Here is a 21,257-nt window from a genome sequence, read left to right on the forward strand (position 1 = left end):
TTTCTGGTTTAAGTTTATTATCTACCACTGAATTAAAGATAATTTTGATTTTATTCTACATATCATCCACACTTATATTTTCTGGATTACTATCTGGGATTACCATGCTGTTAATTTTGTTGTTGATCTCCTCTTTGACTTCTTCGCTTGTGGTTTTTGATATCAGAACAATGATAAATCTGGCAGCATTGCAAGCATTAAGTTTTAAATCTCCATATTGCAGAAAAAGCGTATTTCGGTTTTTGTACAATTACTACCATCCATTTGAGAGATAATTAGTTGTTTCCAGATTTTGATCCACTCTATATATACCGCATTTTGATAATATTTATAGTTATATCTTTGTTTTTGTGGGCTATTCTTTTTTTTCTCCCATCATATCATATACGACCATATTTTCTTTGACAAGTTCTTCTTCCCCATCTTACTTCAACCTTATCATGAGAGCCTTGGTCATGATTTCTGTAAATTCTCTGTGGATTTTTTTTACATATTTTTCACTTTCTTCACAATGCTTATTTACTAGTTCACCGATAAGAATAATATTTACAGTATATTTATATCATACATTTGCACCTGAGTTTCGTATAGATTTTAATCTAGTTAAAGTAATTCCGCTGAATTTAAATGATCGATTTTTTTATTTTTTAGATGAATTCAAACTTGGACGTAAACCGAAAACTATTAGAAGAACTAATGCCTGATAGCGTAAAGGGAACAGAGACCTCCATATACAACTCCTGTTTGGAGGAAACCAAAAAACAAGGTAGGATAAAATTATTGCATTTTTTATTGTTTTATCTTGTTATTTATGGAGATTAATATCACTTTAAGCAACGCAAGTTAAATCCAAAACATTCATATTGCTTTGAAATTTTGATGTTAAAATTTTTTATCATATCTCTTACCTGTATTTTATTATATAAGTTTATTATTTAGATGGTCTGGGAAAATATTTTCAACGATATTTTTTTTTATTAAACTCTATTGAGTACAATAATCTGCCCACTGGGCATTAAGCATTTGGTATGGTAAAAAATGCAGACATGTAGAGAGTTACTCCAGTGAGTAACCTCTTTACAATTCTAAAATTAAAGTTTTATTAGTTTGAATACATTTATTATGTTCAGTTGGACAAGTCGGACGGCAATTGCCGTTTTAGTTTACGCACTTCAAAGACGTTCCGCGTATTTAGTTGCCGAGCAAACGCATTAGGATGTACTAGCACTCGTTCACAGTATTTAGCACTAAAACGTTGTATGGCTTTTTTCACGGTTTCTTGGGGGATGTAGTATTGAATCACCTCGTTGGATACATTGTATGGCGCATTGACTATGGCACGCAGCACCTTGTTTTGGAATCTCTGTAAGATGTTTGTATTGGAGACGCTAGCAGTGCCCCATAGCTGAATCCCATAAGTCAATATGGGCTTAAGGATAGACTTGTAGAGTAAAATTTTGTTGTTCAAAGATAGTTTTAAATTGCGTCCAATGACCCAATACATATTTCTCAATTTAAGTCCAAGCTGTTATCGTTTGTTAAAAATATGTTTTTTCCAAGTTAGACGGCAATCCAAGTGCATGCCAAGATATTTAGCGTCCTCGGATTGAGGAATTAGACAATTATCAATATATACAGGGGGGAATGTTTCTCTACGTAGCGTGAATGTGACATGTCTTGACTTAGTTCCATTAGATTTGATGCGCCATACTTTGATCCATTGCTGAATTCTATTTAGGTTTGATTGAAGATTTCTTAATGCTGTTGATGGATCTGTGTGGGATGCCAGGATAGCAGTTTCATCTGCATACGGTGCAACAGTAGTTGTACTAGATGTTGAAATGTCAGCTGTGTATAAAATATATAGAATTGGGCCGAGAACGCTGCCTTGTGGGATGCCTGAGTGAATAGGATATATCTTAGTGTGCTCGGTACCGTGCTTCACCAGGAAGTATCTATTTTCTATGTAGGATTTAGAAAGCAGCAGAACAGTTTCTTTTGGCGTTAAAATCCTTGTTTATTTGGTTGGCTAGCCTATGCACTTATTCTATGGTTCGGTGTTTGTCTCGCAAACCGAATTGATGTTCTGGAATTATTTTATGTTCGTCTATTATCGTTTTTAACCTTTTTACGTACATTTTCTCAAAGACTGCTAATCATAGGCAAAAGGCTTATAGGCTGGTATGAAGATACATTTTCCGGTTTTTTTCCGGGTTTAAGGATCGTTATGATTTGTACCACTTTCCATCAACTAGAGAAGTAGTTTAGGCGCAGGATTGTATTAAATATAAAGGTTATTAGTTTTATGTACTTATCCGAGACTTCTTTTAGAATCTTGCCCGAGATTAGGTCAAATCCAGGGGCTGCTTTGATGTTGACTTCATTTATTGTTTGTTTTACTTGGTTGACTGTAAATTTTGTGTGGGGCAGATCCATTTGAAATGGTGCTGTTAGGAATCTGGTTAGTTCTGTTTCTTCCTCTGTAGATACAGTAGAAGGGTATGGCGTGAATACTTTTTGAAGGTGCTTGCCAAAAAGATCAGATTTTTCGTTGTCGTTCCTAGCCCAGGTATTTGCCTAATCTTTGATTGGTAGGTTATACTGTTGTGGCCGTTTGAGTTTTTTTGAGGCTTTCCAGAGTGAGTAATCTGTAGCTTCAGTCGGTATTAAATTTTCTAAATATTCTCGAATACCATGGTTTTCTTCTTCATGGATTAATTCCTTTAATTCCTTTGTTAAGTTTTTTCTTATTTTCTGCAGTTCTTGACTGTTGCCCATTTTTACGTAATTATCGTTTTTCTGAAATTTTTTGTTTAATTGTGAGAGACACAATATTTCTGTTTGGATATGGTTCGTAGCTATGAGGCGCATACCATGCAGCAATTTGTATGCTTTTTGTTAGGTTATCTACAGCTGATTCTAGTTGAAGTTTATTTTTCAAGGACCGATTTAATGAGATCAGGCTATCTAGTTTTTCTTTAAATTGGGACCAGTTAGTCTTGGTGTTATGCAAAGTTGGTTGATGTACTTTGTTTAAGATTTTTTCGAAGATTGTTATTATAAACGTTCAGTGGTCTGATGATAAATCGAAGCATGATTCAGCTTTACATAATTTTTTGGTATCGATGCCTTTTGTGATGCGGAAATCAACGGCATCCGGTATTTTGTTATAGACCAGACGGCCAATAAGTTGGTTTGCCAGTAGAGATTTGTTACAGGTTATTTTCTAACATTTATTTAGCTAATTCTCTGCCTCTTGGTGTTGTTAGTCTAGATCCTAACATAGGATGTTTTGAATTATATTCTCCACCTGCAATGAATTTGTTCCCTAGAATGTTGAAATATTCTAGGAAATGTTATTTTTTAACGGCATGTTTAGGTGGGCAGTATAAGGCAGATACTGTTATTGGACCGCGTGCTTCCTCAATTGTTAAGCTGGTTGCTTGCAGGTAGTCTTTGTTAAATTTTTCCCTTTCGTAGTGTTTAATAGAATCACGTACAATTATGGCGCTTCCACCATGAGATCTACTGACTGGGTATCTTGTATGATACAACTTGTAGCTGGGAATCCGCATGTAGTGTTTGTCTGTAAAGTGAGTCTCGGAAATTAAAATTTCAACGATATAAGTACAATATTTAAAAAGAGGTTCATATCTTGGATCAAATCAACGGTTTCTTTAATCTTAATTCATAAAACGTGACATAATAAATTCTGAACGGCATAAATTAAAACAATTTATTTTAAAAAATAACAATTTTATAATTTTAATCAAAAATATTTTAAATACAATTTTTAAAAAGTCCACCACGTTCCGTCAAAAAGTAGCACAATCACTTGTATCATTGCCTTCGAGTGTTCGACAGCATTTCAGGTGTTATGCTTTGAAAGGCCTGAATGAGTTTTTGACGTAATTCGTCCAAATTTGCGGTACGTTCATGCTTATGTCGGTAAATTTGTTGCTTCATATAACCTTATACGAAAAAGTCAAAAGGTGCAACTTCAGGAGAGCGAGGTGGCATTTTTATGTTACCTTTTGTACTAATAACTATATCTGAAGATGTGGAAATGTAATGTTTTACTTGCGTGCATTTTGAGCAGTAAAATTCTTTCATTCATGTCTTGCTGCAACCAAATTTCATTCATATTTATAGGTAATGCTGGAAATAATGGAATTATGACATGTGATGTCTCACTAAATTTAGGTATTTACGACGACAGAAGGTGCCCATAATGAAAAAAGGGCTAATTACGTTGTCACTTGAAATACCACCTTGGACGTTGACTTTTTAATGGTATTGCAGTTTGTAAGGAACACTTATGTACATATTTTCTGTAGAGTACTCTACGGTAACGGATGGATTGTGATGGCCAGTTAATAAAAAAGAAGACTCATCTGTAAACAAGATTTTTTTATGTAATCTTCCTCACAATTAGTGCGTTCCATCATGTCCTCACAAAACACCATGCCTCGTTAATAATAGGCAGGGAAAATGTCCCTGCAATTTTTTCCTGAGTTTATTTGCAAGTTGTAGCAATGGTACCATAACCATAATACTAACGAAATCTTGATAGAAGAGGGCCAGCAGATCGAAAGAGTAAAAAAGTACACTTACCTAGGAACACTTATAACAGAAAATAATGACTACACTGCAGAAATCAAAGTCAAAATCGGAAAAGCACGTTCTAATTTTATAAAACTGAAAAAGGTCCTATGTGGCAAAGATTTAACTTTAACTCTTAAAGTACGTCTAACAAAATGTTACGTATACATTATACTATACTATGGAGAGGAATCATGGACGTTAAATCTAGACACAATGAAACGACTTAACGCCTTTGAAATGTGGACCTATAGAAGAATTATGAGGGTTTCCTGGATAGATAGAGTTACGAACAATGGAGTACTGAGAAGAATAGGTAAAGGGAAGGGAGTTGAACTTACAATTAAAGAAAGAAAGCTACAGTATCTCGGACATGTGATGTGGGGCGAGAAGTATGGCATCCTGCGACTCATAATGTAAAGAAAGATAGATGGCAGAAGAAGCATCGGAAGAAGACGAATTTCATGGCTTAAGAGCCTGAGATAATGGTTTGGATGCAGCTCAAAACAACTATTTAAAGTCATGAATGTGTTGCTTGTGTGAGTCCATTTCAAAAGGTAAAAGAAATAATAAGTTAGACTTACTTACAATCAATTTAATTTAACTAATCGGACGACCGGTTTCGCTTTCTATAATATGCAAAGCATCTTCAGGTCACGATACAAAGTTAAAATGCTGAAAATAATAATCCCATATTAGGGTGTTGTCTAATAAAGATAAAACATAGGTAGGTGATATAAATTATATAAATTACAGTAATTATGCCAATATTACATGTCTGTGGTTTTATAAATGAATAAAATGTTTAAGCAGACAAGGTAAGACCCACAAATTGGTAACATAGTCTATTAAACTGTAATGAATTAATAAATAAACAAATAAATAAACATTACTTACATGCCGGTACTCTATTAATTGATGGTTGAAAAAACATGGTTCAAACTATCTTGTATTGTTGATTGGAGAATTCAGGTCAACTATTGTAATTGTTTAACAGTAAACGGGGAAGTTCTTGAGGAGACAGATTTTATCCAATGAAGTAGAGATAGGTGAAATCTATTGTTTGTTTGATGAAAGTAATGTTCTATACCATTAAGTTCTTTAAAGTTATTTATATTTATTCTGGAGATATATTTATGAAATGTGTGTTATTTATTGAGATTTTATGTTTTGTTTTGGAAGGTGACAGTTGTAAGACAATGAATAAGAAAGGATGTACGAATTGTGTGGGTGTGCAATTATATAAGCTTGTAGTTATCAAATTTCTTTGATAAAGTTGTTGCAATATCTGGCAAATTTTGTAAAGTCAAAAAATTTTATGTTAAAATTAAGTTAAGACACTTTTACACACACAGAAACACACAGAAAACACTTAAAAAACGGGGAACGAAACAGACATTTAATTTAAAAGGGGGAGTATTTTAAAAAGAACTACATTTCTTACTAGGAGACAATGAGTTTTTTTATGCTGTATATCAGATTTTAGAGAGCTTTTTAAATTTTAAGAGAGAGATTTTAAAGCTACTACCTCAAAAATTAAAATAGCTATGATGATTGCCAACTTCCGTAGCGGAGATGGCACCTGAAGAAGAAGCAATGGTACCTATTTTTTTTACAATATTTCGTTTACTCCTATCAATAATACTAGTTTCTCTTAAAATGATGGTGCTGTAACAAGAAAAAGTGATTTCAGATAGACTACATACAACAGATTTACGTTGTTTCCGTTCTTCATTAATTGCACGAGCTGGTTGATTTTTATCTTCATCAACATCCGTGCATTTTCTACAATTGTTGACATAACCAGTTTTTTCAACTTTAAAAATAATGTTGGGAATTGTAAATTTTTTGGTACAGAAGTTTCGAATGAAAACAAAAACCTACCAATTATATTATCCGCACTTCGTTTTAACGTTTGGCATTACTTTCCTTAGGTAGCTGTAGCTTCCTCTATAGTTATTGTTAGTTGTTGCCCTGGAAACATCAGGGTTTTCTAACTCTAATGCCACAAATTGGAAGCATTGCTCCTGTTTTGATCATTTTCCAACTTAACATGTTTTTTCTCTAACTTGGCTGCGCCGTACTGAAGTCAAGCAATAAAACTTTGAGTCATTCATCATCATTCATCATTCAATCTTCGCTTATCCACTGCTGGACATAGATCTCCCTCATAATTTTCCATCTATTTCGATCTTGTGCCTCTTGCATCCAATTCCTATGACAACGTTTTAGATCGTCAGTCCAACGTGTTGGTGGACGACCTCTACTTCGGTAGGCATCATCTCTTGGTCTCCATTCCAGTATTTGTCCATCTATTGTCTGTCATTCGAGCCACGTGACCTGCCCAGTTCCATTTTAGTGTTGCTACTCTCTCTACTGCATCAGCCACTTCTGTTCTTTGATGATGAAATACAAATGCTCATGCTTAGATTGTAGAATTTTATATTGAAGTCCCCTCGTATATGTGATATAAATCATTTTAGAGTTGTTTATTATTTTAAAGATGTGTACTTTCTCAGCATTTTCTTTTAATGTTTTATTCGAAGTCGCCTTATAATTTTGGTACGTCGTAGAAATGAAATCTTCTGCGTTTTAATTCCTGTCAAGTGTTTGCTTATTTTCAACTTATATGAACGAATTTTTAAATTCGTCATTCATGCTTGTGTCGCTGTAGGCTGTAGGTGCAAGTGTAGATCAAATTCTTACTTGGTTCGCTGTGTAGTTTTGTTGTCATTTTCCTGTTTGATCCAACTCCATCTACGTCAGATCTTCGTTCCAGATTATGGAAATGGTTTCCTGTTGTTCCAGTAAGTTCCTGTTTGATTTTCAGCAGTTTGAGTTCAAAATTACTAGTGAAAAATCAAGGTAACATTTAATGTTTAAAATTTTAAAGTAAAGACAGACATTTTTTTGCTAAAGTAATAATTGCTTTCATTGTTTAAAAGGATAATTTTTTTTATTTGTAAAAATTTTTATATTTACCACAGTTTATACGTCAGTATCATTAGTAAGCTTTTGTAGCATCTCCTGAATTTGTAAATCAGTAGAACGCATGTAGGTTTTTTGTATTTTGCGACCATTGGTAATATTTTGTATTTTTTTTGAGCATTCTTGTGTTCTCTATGTTTTGTAATTGTTTGTGGTAAGACAAAATAAAAGTTAAATTTTGTTTTTTAACAATTTGTTTATTCCTTTTTAACTAACCCTTTTTGAGTTTTATTTGAAAAAGATATGTTTTTTATGTTTAATAATTATATCTCTAGTTACAACTAGCTGTTGTGATGGTTATAATTAGGCATCTCAAAGTGGCGCCCTATATAAATTACTAGAGGTATTTCCTGTTTCTTTCTGTTTTGTTTGTCCCAAGAGATTTGTATAAGTAGCCCTTTATTTAATTTTTTTGTAGTTGCCCCAATCCAACCCCCTTGTCTTTTACTTATCCACTACCCCAGCTATCCTAACAAACCCTGAGTGCCGTTCGCACAAGTAGCGTTTATTTTGCTTACCCTATCTCCACCCCCATAGTTTTTATTCCCCAATCTTTTACCCCTAATAGTAATACCCCTATGGTAGGCAAAATATATCGTTACAAGGTATACTCTGATATGGTATGGAGGCAAGCTACTCTGACTAAAGCTATGATGAGAAAAGCGAAAGTTTTAGAGATGTGGTTTTACAAAAGAACTCTGAGAATGTCAGAACAGAGAAGTACAGAACTAAATAATGAAAGAAAGATACGAAAACTACAATACTTTGGTTATGTGATGAGAGGACCAAAATACCAGGTGAAAGATTTTAGGACAGCGACTAGAAAGCATTGAAAAGAAGTATTTAATTGTTCTTCTTTAGACTGCTCGCCTAAAACGACACCTTAAGAAGAAGAAATGTCGGTACTAGAGAAAGCTTTTTTTCCCAAAACGTACTTAGAGATGTTTGAATGTTAATCGAACTTTCATGTTTGCTTTATATTTTATAAAAAAGTGTTTGATAGGGTCCGCCATGAGCAACTCATGGATATTCCAACAAAGAAAAATCTTGGCCAACGGTATATAAGGTTAATTTTAACTTTATATTATAATCAATAGGCAATAGCAAAAAGCGGAATCGAAACAACCCTCGAAATAAATTTACAAAGGGAAGATAGACAAGGATGCATATTATCGCCTTTTTACTACTACTTCTACTACTTTTTAATGTATGTATATTCAGAATTAATTATAAAGAAAAATTATGGAAACTGAAACGATGGTAATTAAAATCAACGGAGTACTCTATCAATAATATTCAATGCGCACACGATTGAGCAATAATTACCGACAACTTAAAAAATGATTTAGAGAAATTAATGAGCATAATATCAGAATATACTGGGGAGTATCGATATTTGATTAACTATAAAAAAAAAGTTCATGCGGATAAGTTAAAAAAACAATAATTAGACTTTTAATATTATAGGCTTTTAATATTATATACACTTGGCATTTTTGGATCTGAGAAAGGCGTATGACTCTGTACCAAGGTCAGAACTATGGGAGGCAATGTACAAATTAGAAATACAGACGGAACTCATAGAAGCTACAAAAGCTCTGTATAAAGAAAATAAAGTGTCCATTAAAATGGGAACAAGAATCATAGGAGACTTCACCACAACAAAAGGGCTCCTGCAGGGTTGTTCCACATCTCCAACCCTATTCAAAATATACTTGATTGAGAAAGCCTTGACTACATGGAAAAGAAAATGCGAAGGCATGGGAGTACCGGTACGGAACGAATACCTATATACGTTAAGTTTTGCAGACGATCAAGTAGTGATTGCACAAGACCAAGACGAGCTCAGCTACATGATGAAGAAACTACAAGAAGAATATACCCAGGCTGGCCTAGATATTAACCTCGCGAAAACAGAGTACCTATCTACAAGTGAAGAAGACATAGAAGATCTACAGATTGATGACAACGTAACAATCAAAGGAAAGGATAAATTCAAATACCTGGGGTTTATAATCACGAAAAAGGCAACAACAGAGGAAGAAATTACACAAAGATTAGGACAAACAAGAACAGCAATCCGACAACTTAACTCAGTATGGTGGGATAGACACCTAAATATGAAGACAAAAACGCAGATTTATAAAACATTAGTGCGAAGTATTATGACATATGGGCCGAAAATTGGATCATAAACAAGAAAAACAGCAGTAAGATAATAGCAACAGAGATGGAATGCCTGCGAAGATGCTGCAGAGTAACAAGAATGGATAGGAGAAGTAATGACGAAATAAAGCAAAGAACATCAACAGAAACAGACATACTAACATATATAGAACAAAAAAGACTAAAGTGGTATGGACATGTAAGAAGAGCTAGCGACAGCAGATGGATAAAGAGAATAACCGAATGGAGCCCCATAGAAAGGAGGAAAAGAGGACGACCCCGAAAATCCTGGAGGAACGAAGTAGACGACGCCATGAGTAAGAGAGGACTAAACGATGGAGAATGGAACAACAGAGAGAGATGGAAACGGTTGAGCGAGGGAAGGCAGTGAATACTGTAGAATCCCTAAATATATATATATATATATATATATATATATATATATATATATATATATATATATATATATATATATATATTATAGGCAAAACGGTAGAAATAGTAAAAAAGATATATTTATCTGGGAACTAATGATTATCTATATTTAATTTGTTATAAACTTTTTTAATTTCTGGATTAAAGAATTTATGGTTATATCTCAATTAATTTTATTTTCAGGAGAAAAAGATTTCAATAAAGAAGTTTGGTTCCTTATGAAGTGTATTTACAATGCAGATCCCAAAGTAAGTATTCATTTATAATTATTTTAATCCTTCAGTAGTCGCTAGGAATTTTTGAAAATTAGTAGTCGCGCGCGGTCGCAACAACCGTTTGGTCTTTTACTTCTTAGTTTGTGTTAATAAAAGTATTTTGAACCAGTTTAAGTAAAACACGATTTTATTAAGGTTTAATAAGTAGAGTAACATATTACAAAATAATGTAAAAAGTAAACTAATGTTAAAAACACTGGACAGAACATTAAAAAAACTATTTTCTACTCCGATAAAAAAAGAAAACTTTTAGTTAATCCGAATAAGTTCAGTTTGGCACTCTTCGCATACTATACGTGTATGTTCTCTGCATAAAAACTTTTTACATTTACAGCAGGAAACAGTCGTTTTCCGGTTCTTTTTATGGTCGCAAAAGTAGCATCTACCATGTACTCCTTCATTCGTTGGAGTGCCGTCTGTGTTAGGAATATTACATATGGCCTTAATACGTAACTTCAGATCTTTATTTAAATTGTCTACTGTTGCTCGGACCCGTAGATGTTCATCCATAAGAGAAAATGCTAAATGCTTCAAAAATTTTTCTTTTAAGCATTTTATTATCAGCAAGGTTGTTACTTGCATGAATCACTAGCGAATTAACGCCTGCGATATTTAGTATGGTGTTAAAAATTACCATGGGCCAACGTCTTGTTTTTCGCGAAACATCATAAGAGGAGCATAGCTGATCAACGACGTCAACTCCGCCTTTTGTTTTGTTATAAAACGTCAGAATTTCTGGTTTATAATGTTCAAATGTTTCTCTATCTATAGCGTCGTCAACATCTAGACTTGAAACAAGCAATACAACTTTCTTTTTTTTGGGGATATACGACACTAAGGTACATGTATCGCTATAGGCGAACATACTTGATTTTAGAGGACTAGATCCTTGAAGTAATTCAGAGGGCAGTTCCCTTTTGTTCTTTCTAATAGTCCCCACAACAGTCAATCCAAATTCTTTTTTTAAAACATCTAATAGAGGAATGCTAATGAACCAATTATCTAGAATACTGTTGTGCCCAGAATTCTTTATTGGCGCACACATTCTTTTTACAACTTCTTTCGGGGAATTGTCTACAGTAAATGGGCCATCTGGTTGACTCTCCACATAAATCTCCATATTTATGGTATAATACATTTCAGCATCACATAAACTAAAAATTTTGAGCCCATACTTTGAGGGTTTGCTTGGAATATATTGTATCCAAGAACAATTCCCCAAAAATCCAGGAAGCATTTCATTGCATGTTAAATTTTGCGAAGAGTTATATCCCAATTTACACTTTTCTACGAATTTGTCAAAAAATACTCGGATCGCGGTCATCTTATCCAGTCTACTACGTTCTTCACGATCGACCTTATTATCAAATCTACTGCATCTTAGAAGAAACTAAATCGGGATAAGGACATAACTACTCTACATATTTCGATACCTTCGCCATTAGTTTGCCAGATATCTTTTGTATTCAGGTGATGGGCTATATATGTCCCTGCCAAATATAAAAGGCCTATAAGAGCGCGAATTTCAGATGGGTTTGTAAGCTTTGCATCCCTCCCCTAGAGAAATTGCTTGCTATACTTTCAATGTATTTATTAGTGGATTCTACAATTATGTAAATCATGTCCTCATCAATGAAATAACTCCATATTTCATAAATGTCTTTCAACTTTTTCGTAAATCTATTAGGCCCAGGTGATTATTTTACTAAATTAGCCTTGCTCGTACGTACCCTTTTGTTTTTTCTTTGATGCTTTCCCCACAATGTACCATCTTTTCCCCTAAAAACACTTTCTTCTTGTACATTATTCAGTAAAACTTCTCCTATTTCCTCTAAATCCTGTTCTTGTTCGCTTTCCGAATCTTCTGAGCTCTCATCAATAACTTCCGGATTGACTTCATTCTCGTCATCATCGTCGTCATACTCTATATCAAGCGGTTCTTCTTCCATGAGGGCTTAAAGTCTCCTTTGTTCTTTGTCATAGTCCATTCTAAAAATACAGCCAAACAAGTTATATATAAAAGTTTGGTGTAGCTTAAAATTTAAAAAAACTAATATTTGATTGTCAATAATAGAATAAAGAGAATTATGAAATATCGTAATGGTAATTAATAAAAAGAAAGAGAGGTATATTCAAAAGGTTACTAAACAATAAGACAAAAGTATAATAGTATATCATTTAAAAAAAATGACGTTAATACATACCTTAAGGTGATAAGAAACACAATAAAACGATTTATAAAAACTTTTTAGCTGACTAGACGCGCGCGGAAATTATGACCTTTGCTCTGCAACTCCTAATCAACAAACCTCCCACTACTCTGATTTAGTACTGAGACTCCTTGTATCGAATGACTAGGCTACTGAAGGCCGTGGTTGCCAAATGTAATTTTTTTCCGAAATATTAGCAATTTTTAATACGTGAGGTTTTTTTGACCATGTAGCGACTAGTTAAGGGTTAAATTATATCTGTTCATATCTGACTCTTAAATATCTTTGTAATGTTTCTTTTATTTAAAGGCTCAGTTTCCCCGATTTCCTTCTGTCATTATTCTTCAATTTTTTTGGTTGTAGATTTTTCTGTCAGAATCTATTTTGATTAATTTTACAATTTCTAAATCTCGACTTTTTTGTTTGAAAATTCACTATTTTGTTTTAATTATCTATAATTCTTTTGCAATAATATCCGTCAAACTTTTTATTATCACAGTATGTACAAGTTGTTGGACAGTTCTTAAGTTCGTTACTTGTATGTTTATTGCCGAAGATGTTTCATGTCGTTTTATTCCACAGTAGATTTAGATAATTGCCTTAAATATACATAAGCTGCTAAAGTAATCTATGGGTCTTTATCCTTAAAATGGCGATATAATATTTATTTTATCATACCGTTAAATATATTTTTCCTAGAGTAATGCCCACAACATGCACAAAAAGATCAAAGAATTAACAACTAAAAAGAAAACCAATAATCCCCACCCGACACTAATAGACGCAGAGGGTAACCTTATATTAGACGACTTGAAGCTCATTGACACATGGAAAGATTACGTAGAACGACTTTTTAACGATAAACGCAGAGCGACAGTGGACCAAGATGACGACATGACTGGACCCGAAATACTAAGGTCTGAAGTAGAAAAAGCCATTTCATCGCTAAAAAACGACAAAACACCAGGTCCCGACAACATACAGGGCGAGATCATAAAACTCCTATGCGAAACGGATGACCACTTCCTCGATTTTCTGACAGACCTTTTTAACACATTTTACGACAAAGGGGAGATTCCGGAGGAATGTAGCTTTGTAGCCATACCTAAAACACCAAGTGCAAAACACTGTGATCAACACCGCTTAATAAGCTTGATAAATCACATTACCAAAGTTTTCACCAAAATCATACACAATAGAATATTTAACAAATGCGAAGCAAATATATCGGAGTAACAGTTCGGATTCCGAAGCGCATTGGGCACAAGAGAGGCGATCTTCAGTCTGCAAGTTTTAATTCAAAGATGCAGAGACATGCACAAGGACGTCCACTTGTGCTTCATCGACTTCTCCAAGGCGTTTGACAAGGTCAAACATGATAAACTCATGGAAATGCTCAGGAAGATGCATATTGATGGTAAGGATCTGCGCATAATAACCAGTCTCTATTGGAACCAAAGTGCTGAGATAAAGATGGGCAACTTACAGAGTGGCAGAGTGGGAAGATAGATATTAAAAAGGGTGTACGACAGGGATGCGTCCTCTCGCCGCTCCTGTTCAATATATACTCTGAACAAATCTTCAGAGAAGCCCTCGGAGAAGTTTCGGAGGGTATCAAAGTAAACGGAGAGGTAATTAATAATATTAGATATGCTGACGACACAGTTATTATCGCAAATGACTGCAACGAGCTACAAAGACTCATGCAAGGCATACACACAGCAAGTCAAGAATATGGTTTAGAACCCAATACAACCAAAACTAAATGCATGCTCATCAGCAGAACACAACAACCTCCGATGCAATTGACATTAAACAACCGAAAAATAGAACAAGTGGAGACATACACATACCTTGGAACCACAGTCAACACAAAATGGGACCAGTCAACAGAAATAAGATCACGAATTGAAAAAGCGCGAAACGCGTTCAACAATATGAAAAAGTGGTTCACAAGCAAAATCTCAATGGAATTAAAATTAAGACTGGTCAAGTGTTATGTCTTCCCGGTCTTGTTCTATGGAGCAGAGGCATGGACCACAACGGAAGCCACCCTGAAGAAACTAGAATCCTTTGAGCTGTGGATATATCGCCGTATTATTCGGATATCCTGGACAGACCACATCACTAACGTGGAAGTAATGCAGAGAATAGGCAAAAGCAAAGAAATAATCTTCACCGTAAAGAAACGGAGGTTTGAGTACTTCGGACACGTCATGAGGCATACTAAGTACCGGCTGCTACAGTTAATAGTCCAAGGAAGAATCGACAGTAGGAGGGGACCGGGAAGAAGACGACACTCATGGATGCATAACCTGCGACAATGGTTCGGACTAACATCGACCGAACTGTTCAGAGGTGCCGTAAACAAAGTCAAAATAGCCTTGTTATTAGTCAACGTCCGAAACGGATAGGGCAAAGGAAGAAAGAAGAGTAATATGACCTAGTAGTAGTATACAATTTTCAACTTTGTTTTTTCTCCAACTTCCCCTCAACTAGGTGTTATCACCAACTTTGTTTAATGTGTAATCGCAAATAATATTTAACAAAGCCTCGGAGGGCCAATGTGAACTTGAAATTGGAGTAGAAACGATTAACAACATTAGATATGCAGATCCAGCGATCATGGCTGAAAGTATCAGGGATCTTAAATCTCTTATAGATCGAGTCACTAGGGAATGCTCCAATAACGGAATTGACATAAACACATTAAGATAAAAAGAAAAAGACAGTTAATATTTGATTTCACGTATAGTGCGTCTGTATATAAGCTCATACGTATTTCACCCTAAAAGGGATCGTCAGAACGGCTATTCACAGACGCTCTGAACGTGAAAATAAATCTTTCCAGTCTTGAGAAGCAACTCTAACATGGCTTCGTATGGATGCAAATAGCGACATCTGATAATAAATCCGTAAACTAATTTTTCTAAACCAAACCTTTTAGGGTTTGGTTTTGCAAAGGAGAACGTCAAAAGAAAAATAACTCCATAATAGCAAAATCCCTAAAGACTGGAACGAGAGTCTAGTAATACTCTTACACAAAAAAGGGGACAAATGTGATCTACAGATTTATAGACCTATATCGTTGCTCAGTCAAGTATACAAAACTATTTATGAGAATTATTAACAACCGGTTAACCTGCAAAATGGACAATTACCAACAGGCTGGTTTCCGCAAAGGATATAGTACACTAGACCATCTGCTGAAAATGGGAACATTGATAGAGAAGGCAAATGAATACCAACTACCCGTATTTCTTGCCTTCGTCGACTATGAAAAGGCGTTTGATAGTATCGAGATGTGGGCCATAGAACCATATTAATAATTGTAGAATATATTTGAGATATAGGCAACTAATACATAATATATATGAAAATGCAACTAAGTACAACTAGACGAAAATACAAATCCCATCCCCATTAAGAAAGGAGTGAGACAAGGAGACGTAATATCGCCAAAGCTTTTCAATCTAGCCCTAGAACACGTCTTCAAAACTAAAAATTGGTCAACCTGTGGCATTAACGTTAATGGCAACCACTTAAACCACCTCAGATTCGCTGACGACATAGTGATTGCAGCGAGCACATTAGAGGAACTGCAAATTATGATGGGGGACCTAGCAGCCAGCTCCCAATTCGTCGGCCTAAAAACGAATATGAAAAAAACAAAAATAATGACAAACACAGATGACCCCATACGTATAACTATAAATGGCAGTGAGATAGAATCCAGGAATATATCTACCTAGGCCAAATCCTGAAACTTGACAAAGATAACCAAAGTGCGGAAATTGCTAGAAGAGCAAGACTAGCATGGGCAGGATTTGGAAAACTTAGTTGGATACTTAAGAACCGCAAAATACTCTAATACTTGAGGAGCAAAGTGTTCAACCAATGCATCCTTCCTATCATGACATATGGATGTCAAACCTGGACCCTAACCAAGGCAAACATGAATAAACTAGCCACAACAGAAAGAACAATAGAAAGAGCAATGTTAGGTATACTGCTGTCAGATAAAAATAGGAACTACTGGATAAGATCTAAAACAAAAGTCGAGGACATAACAACAAAAATTGCCAAACTTAAATTTAGCTTCGCGGGCCACACTGCTAGACAAAAAGACCAACGTTGGAATACTACAATACAACATTGGAAACCTTACGAAAGTAAACGACCAAGAGGAAGACCACAGATGAGATGGGTTGATGACATTAAAAGAATAGCCGGAACAAATTGGAAATATGTTGCTTGGGATAGAGATCGATGGAAGGAGTTGGGAGAGGCCTATGTCCAAACATGGACGACAGAAGGCTAAGAAGAAGATGAAAAATAAACCTTTTAGGGTGAAATACGTATAAGCGGATATATAGACGCACTATACGTGAAATCAAATCTTAACTGTCTTTTTCCTTTTATTCCGGTATACTCTTTATGAGTACTAGAAACCAATTCGCTAAGGATTTTTGCTTAGTTAACGACATATGTTGTGGAATGCAATTTTAGCTTTCCCATGTCTCTAATAACATCTTTATCAACGTCTGTTTTGCCTTGCAATTCTTAGAAGGCACAGATTAAAGCAGAAATCTGAATTTGGTTTCGAAAAATTAGTTTACGGATACATTAAGATAAATATACTTGTGGTTAGTAAACAAGACGTTGGCTCTATGCAACTAATTGTAAACAATGAGCCGATTATGAAAGGTAACCATTTTAGACACCTAAGATTTTGGATAAACGAGACACTAAATCCTGATGAAGAAATTAAAACTCTTATAAAAATTGCAAGAGAAGCATTTTTATAATGATCTGTATATCTATATATAGTATGAACTTTTCAACAACTGAGAGTCAAGTTCCCAAAATTTTATGTGTTTCCTGTAAAACTGTATACAGTGATGAGTGCCTTAAGAACTGGCAAAATAACGCAAAAGATATAAAACATAACACGTTGTGAAATAAAAAAAAAAAATGAAAGTAGTAGAGCTGGAAAATTATCGATCGAAACCTCTAATTTACTTTAAATTACATTAGGACTATCGATAGTTTCCCACCTTTTGACGTTAGCTTATGAGCTAGTTGACTTCAGTCATAATATTACAAGTATGACGTCGAATATTTACACTTTTTAAATTTCGCATAAAATAAAAACTGATTGAAGGCAATAAAGCAAATGTAAGTAAACAGTTTAATTAGTAGTAATTTGATAATTAATTCTGTGTTGACGAATACAGAATATCAAGCTATGATAATTCTGTATTGAGAAGAGTGTATGCGACGTCTCAAAGTTTATTATTGATCAATACTTTAATTTTGGATAAAAAAATACTCCTACTTAAACTGTTTTTACTTACATTACGTGATGTGATACGTATTACTATGACTGAAGTCAACCAGCTCATAAGCTAACGTCTAAAAGTGGGAAATTTTCGATAATTCTAATGCATTGTAAAGTAAATTATAGGTTAATATCGATAATTTCTTACCTCTACTACTTTCATCTCTTTTTATTTCACAACGTATTATGTTTTCTATCTTTTGCGTTATTTTGCCGGTTCTTAAGGCACTCATCCCTGTATATGTAAACCCAGAATCATGAAGGTTAATATGATGAATAGAGTAAAAGCCTTCGACATGTGGTCCTATCGTAGAGTGCTCAAATAACATGGGATTAACGCATCTCCAACACAGAAGTTTTGAACTAAATAGGGCAAACGGATGGTCACATGACGAAGGAAAACTTAAATATCTAGGGCATATAAAAGATATCAGATACTATTTTTTCATCTTTTTAGAAATAGGATCTGGAATCTTCAAAACAGAGCTCAGTCCAGCATGCTTAGTGCAGAATTCGTTCTTTGTACTTTCGGCGATAGTTTCCGAGATACTTTAAAACGCCCTCCCGCCGCCGAGTCTACGCCGAACGCCTACCTGATAAACCAGACCCTCCTCTGTTATCTAGCAATAAGGAAACGGAATGGTCGCTGTAAAGCCGGCGTTAGTTCCATATCAGTACCTTAATTAATCCACAGACTATCAACAAGAAGGTTCTCTGACTCGTTTCTCGGTGTACCCTTTTTTTTGGTCTCAAAAACGTTTTTTTTAGAAGAACCCTGTTTCAGTTAGCGCGTGGAAGACCATCATCGATCTTAGTACGGCATTACTCCCAGACGAGCATCTCCTTTTTCCAAACAGTCTGACTAACACAATATAACTCGCACAGTACATACAGTCTAACTGACTTTTCTACCTTAGCTTACAGCACCTTTCTTTCTAACTGTTGCCATTAGTTCAGCTATCTTTCTTCCTCTTCTTTTTTATTGATTACTGCACGAATATAGTTGTGTACGCTAGTCCAACCTGTTTTATTTTTAATTATTTTCTCAATCATTTCTCTCACTGTAACAAAATTCACAACTTTCTATCTTTTCGCCACTCTACCGCCCCACTCCATACTAAGGACGCGTAGAGGACGATCGACTGCACAACACCGTGTAAGGTGCTCCTTCTTTCGGATTTTAGCCCCTTATTATTAGGCACCACTTTCACCAAGCGCCCCCTCATTGTAGTTCCAGACTTTGCCCGTTCCATTTTCCCTTCAGAATGATAGCTTCCGTTTTCTTTGCCGCGAGTTTCAATCCGTGCTGCGTCATCCATTTCTTTACGATGCCGCCTGTATTGAGAACCCGGTATTTAGGATCTGGCTCATCCCGCTCCACTATTAGTACAGCAAGGCCATCTGCGAATGCGAAGGGGGTTGTACCCTCTCCATATTCGTAGATTATAACCCGGTCATATGCCAGGATTTATATATTTCTATAGAGGATACTCACCAAAGAGATGCACTGACGACCTAAATCGTGTTAGCAATAACTGAATGTAAGCCGCACAAGAGAGAGACAAACGGAAAGAGCTGAAAGAGACAATTGGCTGACTGCGATTTTTCTATTAATTATCTTGGAAGTTTTTTATCTTCCTTTCGTAACTATCTATGGCAAGAGATGGGGTCTTCCTTCTTGTGTTACTTATTCCATAGATCCCTACTCAACGAGTATAAACGACATAAGAAAGAAACGACAAGGAAACCAAAACATAGTATAGTATACTCGACTTAATTAAGGCGACATTAAATCTTCCCATAGTAACAAATTCTGCGGAAGCTATACTGAGCTGAAGCTTTGCTAAATATAGTAGGGCCGTAATTAGGGATAATGGTACCTATTTGGAGTAGAAAAAATATCCGCAATCAGGGTTTCTCTTCTAGTTGCTCTATAATTGCTCATTTATAAGTCTTCCACAAAGCCAGCTCATCGTATGGTAAGTCAATTTTGGTGTAGCTTTCTGGTACTTTACTTATCAAGCAAGTAGATATGTACGTATGTGTCATTTGTAATGTGTGTAATGTTCAATTTACAAATATACAGTCCATTAGAGTTTGATATAGGAGTATTTGTTTGGTTATATTTTATGCACACCTGTCCTTTGGTTATATATGCTCTAAGTCGTTAAAAAGCGTAGACTCAAAATATCAGACCGGCACGGCAGTTTAGACAGGTATTGAAGCAAAATGTGAAGAGACTTCTGACATCAGTGTTTAATTTTAATATCTTCTGAGTTCATAATTTTGTATAATTAATATTTGCGTAAAATATAGAATATTGTTATTAACATAAATTCTTTGTTTCAGAATTTCATCATGTTTTAAACCAGGTTTATAAATATAAGAAGACATTTTTGCTTTTAAATATTTGATTTTATTATATAATATATACAAAAATAAAATATTTTATTATTATAAAGGATTTTATTTAAACACTAACTTCTAGAAAAAACAACCTTATAAACAATAGTGATGACACTTGAAATAATATGAACGATAAGGCAGTTTATATTGTAAAAAATTAAAGCACAAAAAGAAAAAGATTAGGATAGTTCTTACAAGTTAATAACAATAACACAGGCCACAAAAATACTTATACCTTCTTTGAGTGTCTCTCCTATCGGAGATTGGATATCATTAGGGCGATTCTAATTTTATTTACTGCTGTTTTGAATAATTCGTTAGTGGTACAGCCAAACCACTCTCTTAAATTTTTCATCCAGGACAGGACGCAAAAATCCAGGACGGCCTGGATTTCTGCGTCCTTGGATTTTTCCTTGCATTATATTTTGTAGGAATGTGTACTTTTGTCCTCTCATCAGGTGGCCAAAGTATTCAAGTTTTCTCTTTTTTATATTCAGTATAACTTCTTGATCGTTATTTATTCTGCGTATCACGTCTTTATTTGTAATTCTATCAACCCAACTTATTTTTAGTATACGGCGGTAGCACCACATCTCAAAGCTTTCAAGATTTTTAACATTCTTCTGTTTAAGAGTCCGTGCCTCAACATCGTAAAGCAAAGTACTTAATACATAGCATTTTAACATTCTAGTTCGTAGCTGAATACTATCACGATTACAAAATAATTTTTTCTATTATATCTTTTATTATATCTATTATATTTCTAATAAATCACGGTTTTGGTTTATTCTACATTATAATAATTTGAAACAGACAAAATACAAATACAAGATA

At 34.7% G+C, this 21,257-nt stretch overlaps 1 protein-coding gene across 1 annotated transcript in view; it reads left to right on the forward strand.

Moving 5' to 3' along the window:
• The window catches only part of LOC140449441 (uncharacterized), a 61,498-nt gene extending 41,069 nt beyond the window's left edge, over positions 1–20,429 (forward strand). Inside the window, exons 5-7 of the mRNA XM_072542615.1 lie at positions 652–766; positions 10,375–10,439; positions 20,367–20,429. Of these exons, the coding sequence (XP_072398716.1) occupies positions 652–766; positions 10,375–10,439; positions 20,367–20,384 (198 nt within the window). The 3' untranslated portion in view covers positions 20,385–20,429. The remainder of the gene's footprint in view (positions 1–651; positions 767–10,374; positions 10,440–20,366) is intronic.
• The last annotated feature ends 828 nt before the right edge of the window (positions 20,430–21,257 follow it).

The sequence above is a fragment of the Diabrotica undecimpunctata genome, chromosome 9 (assembly GCF_040954645.1).
Source record: "Diabrotica undecimpunctata isolate CICGRU chromosome 9, icDiaUnde3, whole genome shotgun sequence".
NCBI classification, from domain to species: domain Eukaryota; kingdom Metazoa; phylum Arthropoda; class Insecta; order Coleoptera; family Chrysomelidae; genus Diabrotica; species Diabrotica undecimpunctata.